Source organism: Pteronotus mesoamericanus, unplaced genomic scaffold, assembly GCF_021234165.1.
Source record: "Pteronotus mesoamericanus isolate MK-2021 breed Mesoamerican mustached bat unplaced genomic scaffold, CSHL_Meso_final contig_164, whole genome shotgun sequence".
Taxonomy (NCBI): Eukaryota; Metazoa; Chordata; class Mammalia; order Chiroptera; family Mormoopidae; genus Pteronotus; species Pteronotus mesoamericanus.
The window spans coordinates 2,283,809-2,302,191 of record NW_026555065.1 but is presented as its reverse complement, the minus strand read 5'-3'; the positions used below and the strand labels follow the sequence as shown (position 1 = coordinate 2,302,191).

The 18,383-nt window shown below is 53.6% G+C and overlaps 1 protein-coding gene across 1 annotated transcript in view; it reads left to right on the top strand.

Annotated features, from left to right (window-relative positions):
- The window catches only part of SMAD3 (SMAD family member 3), a 110,168-nt gene that overhangs the window by 90,569 nt on the left and 1,216 nt on the right, over positions 1-18,383 (top strand). The window contains exons 5-8 of the mRNA XM_054565242.1: positions 2,506-2,556; positions 11,888-12,100; positions 14,156-14,293; positions 16,753-16,897. Coding sequence (XP_054421217.1) covers positions 2,506-2,556; positions 11,888-12,100; positions 14,156-14,293; positions 16,753-16,897 — 547 coding nt within the window. The remainder of the gene's footprint in view (positions 1-2,505; positions 2,557-11,887; positions 12,101-14,155; positions 14,294-16,752; positions 16,898-18,383) is intronic.

Sequence of the window (18,383 nt, the reverse complement as noted above, 5' to 3'; positions counted from 1 at the left end):
TCCTCCAGAGTGGGAAGACAGGAGAGCATGTCACTCAAGGCTTCAAGTGTGGCCGGAAACTGATGGGAAGCCAAGCAGAGTCTGTGGCTCGGTGAGATGTAGCTGGCAGGAGGGTGGGCTTTGTCACCAGAAACCGTTTCAGAGAGTCTGAGCGGAGGGGAGGCCTTTGCCATTGGCCAGTGGAGGCCTCTGAAGCATCTATTTTTGTGTGGTGACCAAATGTGATCAGTGTGTTCCTACTGTGAGGGACCCAGCCCAGGTGCCTCCAACCACATCTCCAGATGTCCCCATGTCATTTATTATGGGACCAAATTGGCTCCAAACCAGTACTTTCTTGCATTGGACCCCAGCTGCCACATGAAATGTGCTCTGTGTTGTGTGCGGTTGGGTGAGGAGGAGGAGGAGGAGGAGGAGGAGGAGGAGGAGGGAGCCAAGCAGATGTTCCGTTCTGATGATGGCGAGCATGCCTCGTACCCACGGAGCTGCTAGACACAGCACAGCCACCTGCCTCCACACAGCCCAAGAGAGAGTGCAGTTTCTGAAAGATGGATGAAAGTGACTCACATGTTCATTGTAAACATGCAGTTGCTTCATACCTAGCCTGGGCATCGTGGCACTTTGGGCTTTAGCGCACCCCCCCCCCAACAAATACACCCCTTGGACGAGTGGCTGACAGTGTGAACCCAGCTGGAATGCTCTGAAGACCTTCCTGTACCTGCTGCCAAGTGGCCGTGGCGAGCTTGCAGCCATTAAACGCTGGCATGGGAGGCAGGCCAGCTAAGTAGCATCTCTCCAGATGCTATAGTTCCTCTCCCTCTCCCTTCTCCCTTCCCTCCTTGCTGCTCTTCAAGTCTGTGGAATGATTACTGTTTTAACAGAAAACAAACCAGAGGGAAGGGTGTGTGCAGGGGCTGAGCAGCTGCCTTTTTGCCCCCTCCTGTCCCTCCTTTCTTCCCCATTTTCTTTGTTCCCTCTCCCTTCTTCCTCTCCTTCCTCACGGGCACTTGCAGAGTCCTGTTGTGAACATTAGTGATTTATTGAAAGTAGACACTGGCTTTTGTGGATGCCAGGCAGCCTGCGGGTGACTAGATGGGATCTCCTGTTTATTCTCCTTTCTTCACTCAAAGTTGTCCCTTTGGAAACTGGTCCAGTTGCTCATGGAGAGCTCAAATGTGGTGGTGACCCAGCTGGAGCCCAAGGATCAGCTTGTCCAGCTCTGTGTCTTCCCTAACACACGCACATGCACACGCACATACATTCATCTGTTCAGATCAGTGGGAAGGTCCTATAGCTTTTCCTGGTCTTTGTGAGCCATGACAGAATAGGGAGCCAACACTTATTGAGTTCCTACTATGTGCCAGTCATGGTGTAGGCATTTTTATATGCACAAAAATCACTTCATTTCTACAAATCACACAATATAGATGGTATTATTTCCAGTTTATCCTGAGGGGAAAAGTTAAGGCTCCAAGAGTTTAAACCACATTACCAGAGTCCCACAGCTGATGCATGGTGACGTGTCCGGACCCGATGTGGAAGCGCTGCTGTTTTGGGACTCTTCCATCTCTCTGGTGACTGGTGCTGGGGGAGCAAAAGAAGCCCATGGCAAGAGCAGGAGCAGCCCCCGTTAGCAGCTCAAGGAGGCACATGTGTGAGGGCCAGTGTCAAGAGCTGGTAGATCTCTGGGTGGAGCCAGCCCCACAAAGCTGTTAATAAATGAATAGCAGGCCTGTTGGTGCAGGGACAAAGAAGGGACGTGCCCAGTGTGCTCTGTGAAAAGGCAGCCACAGGGTTATTTGGAAGGTTGATGCCATTCCAAATATTTTTTCGTTGTTTTTTTTTTTTCTGGAGGTGAGGGGTGGGAAGAGGCTACTAGAGTAGGAAGAATTGGGTAGTTTCGGACTATTTGCCATGTACAGTGTTGTGTCTTGCATAAAATGTCTGTCCGGCCCCTGAGGTGTGGGGTTTCTGAGGCAGCTTGGGGAGTTTCCTGAAGCCTGGGGAAAAGGCTGGAATGGTATTTCCGGGTTTCCCAGCCACCGAGAGCAGCAACTGTGAACATCTGGGCCGCCAAGGCCCCACCTGTGTGGGAGGGCTGGCCTTTGCTGCCTGCGTCTGTGAGCAGCTGGGGCGGGGACCTTCCCTGCCCCTCTCATTTTTGGGGGGCACAGTTAACGGGCCAGGTGGGTGTGGTGAAGGGTCGGTTCCCTAGGTGGGAACTCAGCACGCCTGTGCTGTGGGTCCTGGGGAAGCGCATCATTCTGCGCAGTTGTGGCAGAGACCTGGAGATCGTCGTCCCCTCCGTACGTTCCACAGGTGAAGTAACCTGGGGCCCGTGGAGGGAAAGTACGGGCAAGGGTAGGGCATCGGGCCTTCTCCTGGACCTTGGAGGCTCAGCCCGGGGTTCCTTTCTGCCGTGTTGAGCTGTCCCACCTCGATGTCAGTAACTGGGTTCTCTAGCCAAGAGTCTTTTATGAAATCTCACACCTGTGTCTCACCTCGCAGGTTCTCCAAACCTATCCCCGAATCCGATGTCCCCAGCACACAGTAACCTGGGTAAGTGCCTGCTCGTCTGGATAACTGTATAGTCCCTCTAGCTGCAGCCCTGGCAGGTGGCCTGTGTGGGGAGGGGTCCTGAAGGTGAGGCTGCCCCCCGCCCCCGACCCGGGCCAGTTCAGCCCATCAGATTTCTGGTTACAGTGATTCTGGGGTCACCCACAGAACGGGAAACTTGAGGACAGTGGTGTCAGGAAAGGCAATCCTAGGCCAGACTTGTGTTCTCTTGGGTGGTGGTTGGATGCGAGTGAGTGAGGGTCCCCCAGACCTGTGCTCAGGAGCCGAAGGACCATGGCGAGCCAAGCATACACGTGTGGTTGGGCGCAAAGCTGTGGGCAGCGGACTCCAACGCCCAACTTCTGTAGACTTCTTTCAGAGTTTATTTGGTCTTATCTCAGCATTTCCATCTTACAATGATGTAATTTTTATTTAAAACAGTCACATATAAGAAGCTTGGGGGAAAAAACCAAAATTGCCCACAATCTTTTCACCCGAACCCACTGTTTTTTGTTTTATCACAGTCCTTCTGAAGTTTATGGATTAAGCGTATATGTATGTGCCTTCCATTGAAATCATAGTGCATGTCCAATTTTTCATTTTTTTCTCCTCTTTATGGCTTCTTGTAAACACATTTCCATGTTTTGATGCCTCATGTATCATTTTGCATTAGCTCATGATGTTTTGGAGCAACTGGACCATCATATCCACAACGTGCCCTCGGCCGTTGGGTTTCTGGGTGTCTTTTTCTGAGACTTGCTTTTCTGCTTCTCCAGAGCAGACTTCAGCTCCAGTGTGGGGCCTGCAGAAGGGCTCAAAACAAGTGAAACATCGATTTCATTTTTATTGGGGGGAATTTTTTATGTGCTCGTCTGGTAGTTTTAGAAGAATGTGAGTTTGATTTTGTTTTGGCCTTTATTGCCAGGGCTTAATGTGTGGCTAAGGAAAAGAAATGGTTAATATCCAAGCTTGGTGAATTAGAGGGGCTTGGCCTGTCTTTTGTTTCCAGTCTAGAGTCCTTGACTGATAGCATCCGATGAGGAAAGTCATCCTTTGGGACACTGGGGGAGGCTTGAAAACCCTATAATATAGGCTGACAAGTGGGCAGTGAGAAATGTGAGTTTGGGAGATCTGTTTTAACATCTTTGTAAAATAATATCACTGTGAATGTTGGGCTTTGCAGAGGGAAAGTCGAATTCAGTGTGAAAGGACTGACTGCGTTATTAAAAACAAACCCTGAAGGCTAGAACTATGTTAACACTGGAGGAATTAAAGGCTGTGATTGTGAACTTGACTTTGGGCTTTGGCCTTTGAGGGTGGCTGGTTTGGATTTAATTCTACCCCACGATGGCCCATGGCCGCACTTCCACTGCACAGGCTTTGGAGCAGGCTCGCCTTTGAAACCCCGCTGCCTGACTCAGTGACCCAGAGGGACAGCCGCCCCGGGTGGTAGCTTGCTGTGAATTCCTCTCTGGATCGTGGGGACCAGGATGACAGGATGGTTCTTGAACTTAGACCCAAGGCAGGGTGCCCCGTTGACACATTTTCTCCCACCCCGCTGCCCCGTTTCTCAGGCCCCTCATCGGAGGGTCGAGAATTCTTAGGTCATTTCTTCCAAAGGTAGGAACAGCCCCCGAGCTTGGCAGGCAAAGAATGGGTGCCACTCTGCTGGGAAGGTCTGAGTGGAGGGGCGAGTCAGTGGACAAGTCAGAATTGGGACTCATGGCGAGATACGGGCGCTGACAGGCCTGGCTTCCTCTGTCCCCCGAGCCCTCGTGCCCCGCCTTTGCCCCTTCAGCAGTCAGAACTGCTGGCTCCGTCCCCTCCCCGAGCTCTCGCGGACTGCTGGCTCTGTACTGCGGGGGGGGGGGGGGGGGGGGCAGGGCTGTGATGACTGGCGGGCCTCTCTTGAGAATTGATTCATTCACTGAATGCTGTTTGGTGTTTCACGCCAGTCTTCACGGCAGCTGTATAAGGTAGTGGTGTTGTCATTTTTCACTTTATAGATTAGGAAAACAAAGAGCAGACTGCTTGCTTGACTGGTCTCAGGTCACGCAGCTAGTAAACGGGGAAGTCGGCTTTGCACTCAGGCCTTCGCGAGCCAGGGCACATGCTCCCACCTGCCGTAGAGCAGTGCCTGGCTAGGTCATTTAGACCACCTTACTCAGAAGAATGAGGTTCAAGAAGGACACTTATTAACTTACAGTTGGGGACAAATGTCAGATTGAAGACCATGTCCCATGTGGTCCCTGGGTGGGAGCCCTGCCCACTTACCCGTCTCTCCCTCATTCGTTCATTCCCCAGGCACTCCCCCGCTAGTGATCGGGTGCCAGCCCAGGTCGGGTGGAGGGAGAGTTATAAGAGGACTCACAGCCCCTGCCATCAAGGTGCTTATGGCCTTGCTGGGGTAAATAAGGCAGGACTATACATAAGTATAAAACAAGAAGTAGGTGCAGATGAAGCATGCTGAGGGGTCACAGGCAGTAACGGTGGTACTCCAGTGCGGACAGGCTTGCCAGTGCCTCCTGCGTATTAACCCATTTAGCCAACGTTGGCTGTGTTCCCAGTACGTACTAACGCTCAGGGTCCAGAGCTGGGGATGACACTTAGGATTCAAAGTCTGGTGGAGTGGCGGGAGGTGTCTGTGTGTGCCTGTGATGCATTGTGCCAGATGCCAAGGGAGCACGCACAGAGAGGGGAACAACTGTGTGTGCTAAGGAGGAAGGTGCTGGATGGGATGGGAAGACCTCCGAGCTGTGGCGGTGTGTGTGAGCTGGACCCCGAAGGACCCACAAGTAGGGTACTGAGGCAGAGAAGGAGGGAAGGACATTGCTGATGGAAAGAATGGCACTCATGGCCAGATGGAGCTCTGAGGACAGCTGGTGTTGTGGTTGGTTGGCCTGTCGAGAGGCACAGTGGAGAGCTGAGGCTGGGAGGACCGGAGGGGCACTGAGACGAGACCCCTACCAGCCATGCTTATCTAGCCTGGTCTTGCCCACAAAATAGTCTGTGGTGGGTTTTGGTGGCAGAGGTGTGGTTATCTGATGACAGCTTCCTAAAGATTAATCTGGCTGCACTGTATGGAATTTAAATTCTAGGCGAAATTACTGGAGGCCCTTCCCCCAAACCCCCAAATGCAAAAATCCCCATTTAGCTGTTACACCGAAGCAGACTGACATGAATGCTTTAGAAAAATGGCAGCAGGCTAGGAGAGGGCATCTGAGAAGGGTTTACTGACCAGCGTTAGCTGGCAAGGCCTCTTAATTGAGTCAGGACACCCAGGAGATGGGATGGGTTTGGGCTGGAAGATGACAGTGAACTGCCTTTTCTTAATGTGTCCAGGAAGCAGCTGGCCAGTTGGGAGAGAGGTCAGCAGTGAAGGTACAGATTTGGAAGCCATTAGCATGTGTGACAGCCTTTCCCACAGGGAGGTCAGAGAGATAGGATTTTGTCATCAAGTGAGTTTGGAAAGCCTGAAATATATGTATGTACCCAAGGCACTGGCACAGTGAAGCCTCTGAGGAGTTCTGCAGAGAGGCCTGTTTGATCAGCATTTCTCTCATGGATCTGAGCGCTGTTAGATCACCTTGTCTTACAAGCCCATTGACCATCCAGAGATCTCACTTTGGAAACACTGATGAAGGTTCAACTCAAGTCTTGCAAGTGGTTGAATTCAGCAGAGAGGGAGGCACAGCTCAAGAAGGAGGGAAAGTCAAAGACAGACCAGTGGTGAATGTCTTGAGGGAGAGACAGGGATGAGGAAGAGGCTGAGGGTCAGGTGGGGGATGGGAGCCGAAGGTGGGGAGGTGCTAGGGAGGTCCCGCAGAGATGCAAAATGAGGTGTAAGAAGAGGCCTAGAGTTTGACATCAGGAGTTCAGGGGCATCCTTGGGAGAGCAGGTGTGGAGGGAGGTGGGGGCTGAAGTCGGTCAGCAATGGGCTGAAGGGCAAGCAGAGGCTGCGGGCCGGGAGGAGGCACACAGCCTCAGCCTCTGGATTTCTTCTTCCCCGCCAGCGTGTCCCCAATGGCAGGATGATGTGATGACAGGCACACAGCGAGTTCTTCCTAGGGAAAGATGGGGACATCTCAGGACATCTGTTTATTTCCTGTAAAGAAATTATTATACAAAAAGAAATAAAGCATCGGACATCTGGCTCCTTCTTCATTTCCTCCCCACTCCAGGCAAAAGGTTGGGCCTCCTGCCACAGTTAAGTCATTTCGGGTGACTCGCGGGAGCCCCCATGTGTGATTGAGAGCGAGCTCAGCCTCCTGCCAGAGGCTTCGCGAGACCCCAGGGCTTTGTTTTTTAGGGAAGGGATGTGAGCAGGTGATGTTCCTGTTATTACACACCGTGCTCGGTGAGTCATCCGGAATTTCCTCAGCATTTAAGTCAGAAGGATTGGGGCAAATGGAGGGGAAGGAGGGGGTGGGGGAGGTGGAGAGAAAGGAAAACGATAACGAGCTGGATCCTGCTGGTGAGTAAGTTGTTCTCTGCTTTCAAGTGAGACATTTCGGGATGGGCCTTGACCGAGGGAACGAGGTACCAGGGAGTGTCCCAGAGCAGCAGCTGAGGTGGAGTTTGAGGTGATGGTCTCTGAGTGCCTTGGGCAGAGGGTACCTCCTCTCCTGCCAGCAGGGAGGGGCCAGGTGGCAGGGCAGCAGGAAGACCCCCGGCCCCTTACAGAGGACAGGGTCCAAGTTGCAGGACAGGGGCCAGTTCCAGGTGTCTTCATGCTGCTGCACAAGGCTTCTTAGTGACAGGAAGTCAGCTGCCGGCTGTACTCTCACACTCCCTTGGGTCTGGCTCAGATTTTGCCGCTGATCTCGGTCTTAGTGAGCCAGTCCTAGGCTGAAAGTGCATGGGGTTGCTTCTGGGTACACATCGGTGTGTTTCCCGCATCCTTGGTGAGATAGGCTGGAATTGGTGCCCTGGATGCTGGGACACAGCTGGCCTGGGTCCACAGGAAATAACCCTCTGGTGCACAGGGCGCTCACATACAAGGGGCCCATCCTGTACAGAGGGGTCAGGCACTGCTTCACAGCCACGTGAGCTGGGCCTTAAAGGCTGGGGATGGGCAGCCCAGGCAGAGGGAACAGCAGGACTGAGAGATGGCATTGTGAAGGCACAGGGCCATGGGAATGTGGAGCCTCCTGGACTGAGGTAGAGCTGCTTCCACGGGAGGCGGGCTCAGAGGAAGCCAGCCCATTCAGGTTTGCCCTTTGGCCTTGCAGCGTCGTGCTCCTGGCCTTTGCCCGCTCCCTGCTTTTGATTTATAGTAGAAAGTTAATTTCCCCTCTGGCCTCCCCCCCTTCCTTTACCGGATTTGGGTTTCTTGCACATGTTTTTAATAGGCATCCCTTAATCCAAGTGTTGCCTTCTGGGTTTTATTCTGTTTTCTTTTCCTTAAACAAAACAGAAAGTCTATGCCAGTTTGGAATAGGGCTCAAAACTGAAGCCAGCCAATGTGTAAGACTGGCAGGGGGCCAGTCATGAATTAAGTGCCCCATGCCACTCGAGAAGTCTGGCCGACACCACGCTGGTGGGGGCAGGGGGCTGAGAGCGGCTGGAGCTGGAGGTTCCTGCCTCTCTAACACCTCTGCTCCAGGATCGGAGATTAGCGCAGACCCAGCCGTCTGGCCAGGAGCAGGGCTGTTTGAAGGGGAGGCCTTGGGCACGCGCCATCATCTACCATTCCAGGTGTGCCGGGTCCCTGGCCTGGAGAGGCAAAACCATTCTCCACTGGGACCAGTCGCCTGGCCATGTAGAGTCATCTTCACAGCGTAGGCTTTGAAAGGCATGTCTTCAGGTTCTTTTGAGGAAGCAACCTTTTGTAAAATCCTTGCTGCTTTAGTTGGGAAACTCTCGAAACCAGGGCAGGCTGGCTGGATTGACATAGGGGAGGGGTTACCGCCTGACAGACTTCTACTAAGATTTAGTGCTAGGGCAAGCTTGGCTTCCCCTGCAGAGCTAGTAATTGTCCGTCAACCAGAGAACTGTGGCATATCATGCTCCCTTTGTACGTTGTCTGCTAGGAAGCTCAGAGCCAAGTTTGGGGGTTCTTTCGGGAGCTATAATCTCATGGTTATCCCAGTTAAGACCTTCCCTTTTCCAGAGTCCTGACTTTTTGTTTCTCTCGTACTTAACCATGATATGGATAAGTCCTTTGGTGGGAAAGAAAGGAGGCGTGTGTGAAGTTTAAAAATAAAGTGCTGTTCGAGGCAGAGCCCAGGTAGTGATCTAGCTTTTCGACCTGCAGCTTCTCTTGCAGCAGCGCCTCAAAGAATCAACTGAGCGGCGATGGGAGGCGGAGAGGCGGAAGGCAGGGCTGGCTGTTAATTGTGTGCAGAGAATAATGTATGTGTGGCTGGGAGTGCTGCTCTGGTTCTGATTGCAGGTCGGCTCGTCCAAACAGCCCTCTCTCCAATGGCAGCTTGCAGACCATCTTGGCCTGACTACACTGCTGCTTCAAACCAGCATCTTCTTAATTACGTGTCAGGCTCCCTCCTCCAGTGTTTTCCACAACACTGTCCAGTGTGTGCCTGCAAGTTGCAAAGACGTTTGGATAAGGGCTCAGATCTGCTTGGGAGGGCCTCTTGGGGGCGGTCCCCCAGCCCCTCTCTGATTCTGAGACATCTTGAACCCACACTTCTCCCGAGTGAGGTTCTAGCACCCGGTCACCCAATGGGTGGCCTTGATGGCTTTTGGTAGGTGGGCTGTGTCAGTGTTCCTGGAACCTAGCTGTCTGTCTTCTGCCTGGAATAAGCCCAAGGGGTTCTGGACAAGGGTTTATAATTTGGGGAGAGGACTCTGTTCTGTTCTGCACTTTGCTGGGGAAGCCAGAGCCAGTCCAGATCAGCCACAGCTGCACCTGAAGGCTGACTCATGCCAGAAGCACAATGACCGAGGTGGTCTGCTTTAGATGTCTTCTAGTACCCCGCAGATACTGTTCAGGCTTGGACACTGAGGCCAGAGAGGGAGGTCGCACGCACAAGGCCACACAGCAAGATCAGCAGAGCCTGCCTGTGGGCAGTGGTGGCCCGTGGCCCTCCCCTGTGCCTCTGGCCCTGACATGTTGCCCAACCACTTTGAATGCTTGAATCGCACTTGGATTTATTTATTTCTTAAGGTTTCCAAAGCAACATAGCTCACATTTTAGTGACTACATTGTTTAGAGTATAGCTTATCTCATTGGAATGCTGAAGCATCCAGCAAAGCCTGAGCTGGATGTGGCTGACGTGGCTCAACTCAGCTTCAGGGGCACAAGCCACAGGCCACAGTCACTCCTGCCCCATTGCTCCCCATCCCCCACTGCGTAGCTTAGATCTCCGGCCTTCCCTCCTCTTCCCTCACTCCACCCTGGGAAGAGAGGAAAGGGACAAGGACACTTTGCCCCTTTTGTGATGGAGGACAGGACAGGAACAGGATGTTCTCAAGTTCAAATAGTCATATGATAATTGTCGTTAACATCATTTCTGGAGTGTTTGATGCACGCTCTGTACTTCATGTGAATTATCTCAGTTCATCCACCAATAGCACCTGGTGGTGAAAAAGGTTCTCTGCTCAGGTGGCTGGGGACAGGGGATGCAGAAGCTGAAATTCTGAGTTTACCTGGTTTGTTCACAGTCCCACAGCTAGTCCGCACCAGAACAGAGAGTGAGCTCTGGTCCACCTGACTTTAAAGCTTGTGCTCCATGACCTGGTTAACATCTAGGGCAATAGTTTTTACCAGGGGCCATTTGACCTCTAAAAGACATCTTGAAATGTCTGGAGACATTTCTTATTGTCACAGCTTGGGAGGGTGAGATAGATGGATGCTACTGGCACCTTGTGGCTGGAGGCCAGGGATGCTCCTAACCGTCCTCTAATGTACAGAGTCTCCCTCCCCCAAACAAAGAAGCATCTAGCCCAAACTGTCAATAATTCCAAGGTTGAGAAACCTGATCTAGGTGCCCTAACCCTCCGGCTGACACTTCCTGGGTGTGTGTTGGGTGCAAGGGTGGATGTAAGTGACTGGTCTGCAGTGCCTCCCACGCATGGTAGCAGCCTCTGCCCTCAGACAGGATCCTGGACAGAGACCCCTGAAGGCGATGAGCGCCACTGCCCTGCAGGGGGCACCCAGGCCCCTCTCGGAACAGCTTCTGATTTTTCTCTCCTGGGCTTTACACACTTTCAAAGGTCTGCTGAGCAGAGGCTCCTGGTGGGTTCTCGCCCCAGAAAGTTGCCTGGCAGGCAGTAAGCAGGGGTCGCAGGCCAGTGTCAGCAAGTCCTTCCTGTCCTTCCCACCAGCTCCCACAAAGATGCACCTAAATCACCAGGCAGCTCCAAAGATATGTCAGAGCCAGAGGGAGGTCCGAGATACAGGAGTGAGAATGAGCAGGAGACTCCTGATTCTCCAACTGATGAGTGGGATCCAAGCGGGCAGAGAGCGAGATGTGGCAGAACTCGGTACTCCCAGCCCAGGTGCAGCAGTGCAGGGCAGGGAAGCAGCTGGTGCTGGGGAGTCCCGTAGGACACGGGGCACTGATGCAAGTGAGGAGTGACGAGCGCTGGCCGAGGGCTAAGGGAACAGACATGCCGAGGTGAGCGATGGTGCCGGGTGAGCAGGAGGAGGACGAGGTGCCTGGGCCTCTGGAGAGCCTGGAGTGGCTCGGGATGACAAGAAGGCTAGGGAGTCGTGTGGGATCATGTGATGGGAAACCTGTATTTCTTTTGAGAAAGAAAACTAGGTCGTTTCTGTGATAAGAGACGTGGACCTGGTTCACTCTGCAGACAGCGTCTGGTGCCCGTGTGGTCGCTGACTCCGAACGCAGCGTAGAGCCCCCTGGGCTGTGTCATTTTAAAGGCTTGGACACTGCTGATTGACAGGCTAGAAGTTTGCCCAAGACCAGGCAGAGCCAAAAGCAGAAAGTGCTTTTGGGGGCATGGATTACTTAGGGGACCTTGGAAGAGAGACTGGTAGGCGATGTGGCCTGACATCAGGGAGCATCCTGGGCCTGGCCAGTGGGTTTGCCTAGGTGTTGGTTGGTGTCTGACCCTCTTCGGGCTTGGCCCAGCACTTCTTTGCAGGCTGCTTCACCCAAGGCCAGGCCAGGTGGGGCAGGGCCTCTGTGAGCTAAAAGTAAATGAAGTGTAGCAGGCCAGGTGGAATATTTCTCCAAACAGCTGGGTACCATGTCCCATTGGATCCTGCAAGTTATAGACGATAAAAGGCATGAGGGCAGGGGTTATAATGCCCTTGGAGAGGTAGAGAAACAGTCTCCTGGGGCATCCGGGACCCCATGGAGGGCAAGGGCCTGGGGCCCCACTGACCTGGCAGCCTGGCCTGTCTCCTAGACCTGCAGCCTGTCACCTACTGCGAGCCAGCCTTCTGGTGCTCCATCTCCTACTATGAGCTGAACCAGCGCGTCGGGGAGACATTCCACGCCTCGCAGCCGTCCATGACAGTGGATGGCTTCACCGACCCCTCCAACTCGGAGCGCTTCTGCCTAGGGCTGCTTTCCAATGTCAACAGGAACGCGGCTGTGGAGCTCACGCGGAGGCACATTGGTAAGGGACAAAAGGCGGGCTGTGTGTTTCCTTCACTCTCCCCACCCCATGGCCTCAGGTTAGCTAGCCTCTGCGCAGAACTCAACCGCCTGCACTGGGCTGTGCCTCCTGCTGGGAACTGGGGAGGGGGCTCACTCCCTCACCCCCACCCCCAAATTTTGTGTTGTCTTGTTTAGGGGCCTGATGGGTAGAGTTCAGGTTGCTTGCTCATTCCCACTCAGAGACACAGACAGGTCATCTCTGAACATTTGAAAGCCACAGAGGAAAACCGTTCATTTAGGGGAACAAGAAAGGGAAATCTGTAAGAAAGGCAATATATACACTTCTCTTAATAAATATGCACTTAAGTGACTGATAGGTGGGTAAGTAGGTAGTCAGTCTTGGATGTGTGATTTTTCTTTGTTAATTTCATACACGATAATGATTATTCTAGAAAACTCAGACAAGGTGGAGAGACAAGAGTTGCCCACTGCTGGGGCACTGTTGCTGCTGCTGTTCTACCTTCCAACACCCAGAACTTAGGGAAAGGTCATTTAAGTGAAGGGAAGATGAAGCCTTGATATTTATCACTGTTCGCTCATGAAATTATGCCTAAGGATAGTCATAATTTTGTGATCCAGAGTCACTTAAAAGGGCCATAGAGATGGGGCAGCGGGATGTTCCCAGGCATTGCCTGCCACCCCCAGGGGCTGGTCAAGGGGCCTCAGGGCAGAGCCAGGAGCTGGGCCGGGCAGCACCGGTCTGGCCACGTGAGCCAGAGCACCGCGGCCCCTTTGTATTATATCTTGGGCATTAACAGGAGATTTCATTTGAAGGAAGGATTTCATGGGTGAGAGAAGAAAAGTTTGGAAGCCATGATTGAGACCACAGGGCTCACTTCCCTGGGAATAACCGGACAACGAGGAGGGGCCAGCCGTGCAGGGGCCAGACAGCGAGTGCGACGCAGTCGGCGACCCCCAGGCCCCTGCCCCGGGGCCCACGTCCTTCCCAGGGGGCCTCCCCATTTTCTTACTTTAAAAAAGATACTGATCCTGGGTGTGACTGATTCTCTTTGCACTTTTCTATATTTTAAAAGTATTTCAAAAATTACCATAATAAAACAAAACATTTTTGTCCTTTTGGCCTGGGGCTTCCCACCTCCACCTCTGCCTCACGCTCTGGATGGATGTAACGTGGAGGTTCCTCCCCGGGCACCCCGAGTCTGCCCTGTGACACCAAACCAAGAAGAAATGGGGAGCAGGAGGAGGATGGGACAGTGATGGGATAAGGAGACAGAAGCGAACCTCCAATGGCCCGTTGGTCCGTTGCCTGGTTTCCATCCTACTTGATGTTGCGCCGGTGAAAGCTGGCTCCGTTCTCCAGCCCTCTGGGCCTCCTCCCGAGGAGCGGGAACCGAGCCCTTCCCGTGGAGGAGAAGGGAACACCCCTGGCTGCACGGATTGCTCATTGTCAGAGTGTTTACGTAACTGCTAGAATTGCACAGCCAATTTAAAAATAATTTCTGTCCATCTGGAATGGATTTAAGAGATGAAGGAGAAGTAAATGATATAAACCTATGGAATGTTGTAGAAAAATGCTTTGAGGGGAGAAAGGTATAGGGATGACACCAGGTCACCCCTGCAGTGAAGGGCTCCTGGGGTGTCTGCTGCCTCGGAGACGCTCTGCAGGTTCACCGAATGAATTTCTGAATCTTGGCGGAATACAGCTAACACTTAGCAGGCACTCGCTGTGTGTCTCACAGTCACACCGTGAGGTTGTTGTGATTATTGTCCCCATCTTAACTTAGGCTCAGAACTTAGAGTAACTTGACCGAGGCGCATGGCTGGACAGTGGCAGAGGCTGTCGCTGAGCCCCACGTGTGCTCTTTCTCTCGCCCTCTGCCTCCTCTGGCTTTAGGAACACAGCATCGCTCTCCGTTCCCTCTGTGTGGGTTTAGGTTTGGAACTAGTCACTTGGAGCATCGAGAGCTCTGGCCCTTTGCTAGCCACAGCGGGCCCTGGGGCCCCGCTACGTGGGGCCAGGCACCCTGGTCTGGTCTGACCCGAATCTCTCTAGGGCGAGGCGTGCGGCTGTACTACATCGGAGGGGAGGTCTTCGCAGAGTGCCTCAGCGACAGCGCTATCTTTGTGCAGTCTCCCAACTGTAACCAGCGCTACGGCTGGCACCCGGCCACCGTCTGCAAGATTCCACCAGGTAATAACACCTCTATCTATGTCCATGCCTCCCCTGAGGTCTTTTCCCCCGCAGAGCATGCCTGGGTTGCTGGAGAGGTTTTTTCCTGCCATTTTCTCCTCACGGGGGTTTGCATTGCCAGCCTGGGGGTGCTTTGCCTGAGTTTTCTCTGTGCCTTAACTGTGCTCTCCCTGACCCTCCAGGGAGCAGACACAGCCTCTGATGGATCTGCCTTTGATCTATGGGTACCTGCTCCGTGTCCTATGTGTATAGATGCTTGGGCAGTTTATTTCCTTCCTTCCATAAACAAATAGCATGGGGTGCTGTAGGGGGAGGAAAAATATAGGAAACCCTGCTGCTGTCTCCACAGACCTTACACTCCAGCTAAGTATACAAGAACAAAAAGACAAAAATGGGTTTAATACAGGGGAGAGTGCTAAGCATCAGGTGAGCCACTCAGGTGCTCTTGGATCCAGGAGGAAAAACACATTTAACTGTCGGGATGGACCAGGGAAGCCTTCGTGGAGGAGAGGCCCAAGCCCAGGGTGGGGTGAGGGTGGGGTGAGGACTGCGAGGGCCTTGCGGGCTGAGCTGACGGAGCGCAGGGCATGCATGGACGGCACCTGGGCTGCAGGAGGCCGTAGAGAAGACAGTCAGGGAAATATTTAGATAGCATGGTGGGAGCAGGCCATGGAAGCATGTAAAAGTGTTGCTTTTATTCTGGGGAACCATTGAGGGTTTTCTGAGCAGAGCTAATAAATCCCTGCACTTCAAGAAGGGGCATCCCCCCAACAGTGGCTTGGACGGCGCCAGGCCTAGGGAGCAAGACCAGGCAGGAGGCTGATCCCATCTAAGGTCTCCTTGCTAAGAACATGGAGGCAGACAGCCCCAGCCAAAGCCCACTTCTCACGTGTCATGAAGCCACAGGGCACACAGCCCGCAAAACGTGGACTGTGACTGGTTGGCAGCGTGTGTGGCCCAGGTCAGGCTCTGGACTGTGACGCATGTGCGGCATGTCTCTTCCTGCCCGCTGAGTAGCAGATGATAGTGGAGCCGTGGGCCATGGGCAGGGTCAGCTTAAGAACGGCAGACGTTCTGAAATGATAACAGTGCTCTGTGTTGCCAGAGCATTGTGTGCTTGCGTCTGCAGAGTACGTCTGTATCTCTGCGCTCAGTCCTCCCCAGTTATTCCGGCTTTTCAGGTGAGGAGGTGCATTGAGGACACAGGTTTAGAGAGGTTAAGCCTCTTGCCCAAGGATACCCAGCTAGTAGGCAGCTGAGCCAGGGTGAGCCCAGGTTCGACTGTCTGACTCCCGAGTCTAGTGCTCCTCTGTCCCTGGCTCAGCTCGGCCAGCCGGCCGCAGCCCTACCTCACCACACTTCCCTTTGAGAAGGCTGAAAGAGGAAGCTGGGTTGCATTCTTGGCATCTGGCCCACTCCCTTCCGCAGCCCTCCCCCCATCTTTTCCTCAAGGGCTGAGCTGGCTCTGGTGGTGTTTGTCGGCTCATAGAACGTGAGCGCTCGGGGTCCTCTGAGGCCAGCCCCTCATTTTATAAAGGAGACACAGGCTTACAAAGAGAAAGCAACCAGCCCAGAGTCACACAGCAAGATTAGTGTTGGCCCATTAATAAATGTCACCCCAGCTCACCTTTTGGGCATTTGCAACATGTGCTTTTGTCTTTATTTTTCTGGTGGACACATTCCTGGCTCTCAGGCAGCAGGACTTCAAACACGAGATTTGTTATAAACTTTATTTGTGCCTGTCTCTCTAGTTTTACTGCCCGGATAGTTAGACACGCACCTTCGCTTTGCTGTGAATGTCACCCCCACCCAGCCTTGTGCCCAGAGGCTAAAATGTGGCCCAGACTCCCCGCTCCCTCCTGGCTTAACGTGAGGTGGATTCACCAGAGGAGCTGGGCGGCAGATGCCCAGGGCCCCTGTGCTGAGCTCCCTGATGGAACGCAGGCCGAGGAGCCTTTCAGCCAGCCCGTCTCAGCCGGCACCGCATCTGTTGGACGGCAAAGTGGTCATTCTGCCCCAGGGGATCAGCCAGATCCCATACAGCCATGGGCATTCTGGCTCAGGTCCCTGTCTCTGTGTTCCCTGGAGCTCCTGCCTTGGCCCCTTAGCCCCAGGAGGGCCTCACCTCTCCAGTCATCTCCCTTGTTCTTGGTAGCCCCCTTTGCTGTCCTCCCCAGCGTCCCCAGAGCCCTAGGAGTGGGAGCGGGCAGGCCAGTGTTTAATTCTCTCCCTGCCCCTCCCACACGTCAGCTGTACCCCCCACTGAGGTGGCAATGGCTTCAAGGGCAGGGACGGAGAGGGCCCGTCCCTAGCATGGTGCTGAGTGTGGAGTATGTGAGTCACTTCAGCAATGTGGATTATGACGTCCTGGGTGACCCAGGGATGGCTTTAGCCTGGAGGGGGGCACCGGACACCTCCGCCCTTTGTCGTCACGAGTGGCGTTTTTGTTCTTTCGGCAGGGTGCAACCTGAAGATCTTCAACAACCAGGAGTTTGCTGCCCTCCTGGCTCAGTCCGTCAACCAGGGCTTTGAGGCCGTCTACCAGCTGACGCGCATGTGCACCATCCGCATGAGCTTTGTGAAAGGCTGGGGAGCAGAGTACAGGTCAGCTCTGGGGGGCCGTGTGGCCTGGGGCCCAGGGACCGCCGGGGACTCAGACAGCAGAGCGGGGGCTCCTCAGAGACAAATGAGGCCAGCTCTCGCCCGAAGAACAGCGACCAAGGATCAGAGAGGTTGCGACAGGGCAGGTTGGAGGGCAGGGTCACACTAGATAAGGAAGCGCTGAGCTGTGTTGGCACAGCGCCTCACACACATGTGCTCCCTGTCGCCCTCGCCACAACACTGGGCGGGGGACATTGCATCATCGTTGTTATATGGGTGAGGGAACTATGGTCCAGGGAGGGAAAGTGACTTACGCGAAGTCACATCGTTACTGGAAAGGCTGAGCCTAGGACGTACCCTCTCGGCCTCTTCCTCATTGTTTATTTTGGGCAGATGGGTCCAGGACGACCCTATGCAGGGAGTCAGCTGTTCATCCCCTTGTTCCTTTCCTCATCTGTGGCTCCGGCTCTGACTCTGACTCCCTAGCTCAGGTGACCCTGAGCATCTAGAATATTAAATAAATGAGAAGCAGGGAAACGAGGCGGCGATTTGGTAGCTGTAAAGGAACAGAGTTTACTTGCTCAGAAAAAAAGAGTGTCTTTCAGAATTTCAGATACCGGGCTTAAACCTAACACTGGTTAAGGCTTGGGCTGGTCTGCTCTGTTGAATCCCTCAGACCACTTTGGTTTGAGAGGGGCTTAGAGAATCCAGTCCCTTCTCTTTCACACCTGGACGGGAGTTTCTTGAGAGACAGGGCTGTGCGCCCCTCCTCCTGCTCCACACTGCCACCCCCCTCACCCCCAGCCCCCAGCTCCCCCCGGCAGACGCGGAGGTACCCACACGTCAGCGGGAGCCAGCGTCTTGCAAGTTACTCTCCCCTTCTCTTCATTTTTCCAGATGTTTGGAATCCATTTTGTTTTGCAGTCATTCTGCACCCAAGCCAAACCCATTTCAGTATTGGCTCTGGGCCACCGTTCATAATGAAATCCAGATGAGCATGACTTATGGAAAATCAGATTCTCATTAGAGGATTTCGGTCCGTAAAATCCTCCTCTTCCATTTACCGTATTTTAGCTGCTGTTCCCTCTGTCTGCCCCTCAGTGCCAGGGAACAAAGCACCTTGGTCTGTGGGGGTCTCTCTGAAATCCAGGATGAGCGGCCAGTTCAGCAACTAAAGGAGTCAGATCTCAGGAGAACTTACAGCACAATCATAATGGCCTGAGGAGGTTAGCCCAGGCCCAAAGGCCTCGCCCTACAGATGTGTTTGCCCACCTTTTAGCCCTGGCTGAAATCACTGGGGGAACAAGAGTTGAAAGGTTAGAAAATTAGTATTTTTTTTTTTTTTAGAAGGGAAGGGAAATAAAGAGGGGGCCAGTGGAACAGAACCAAAGGGAGGTCCATTTGCTGTTCTTCCACTCCGACTGCAGTCCTGAGGGCCACACTCAGGCACGCGAATCAGGTGGGCGCCCCAGGGCGAGTGTGCAGGCCC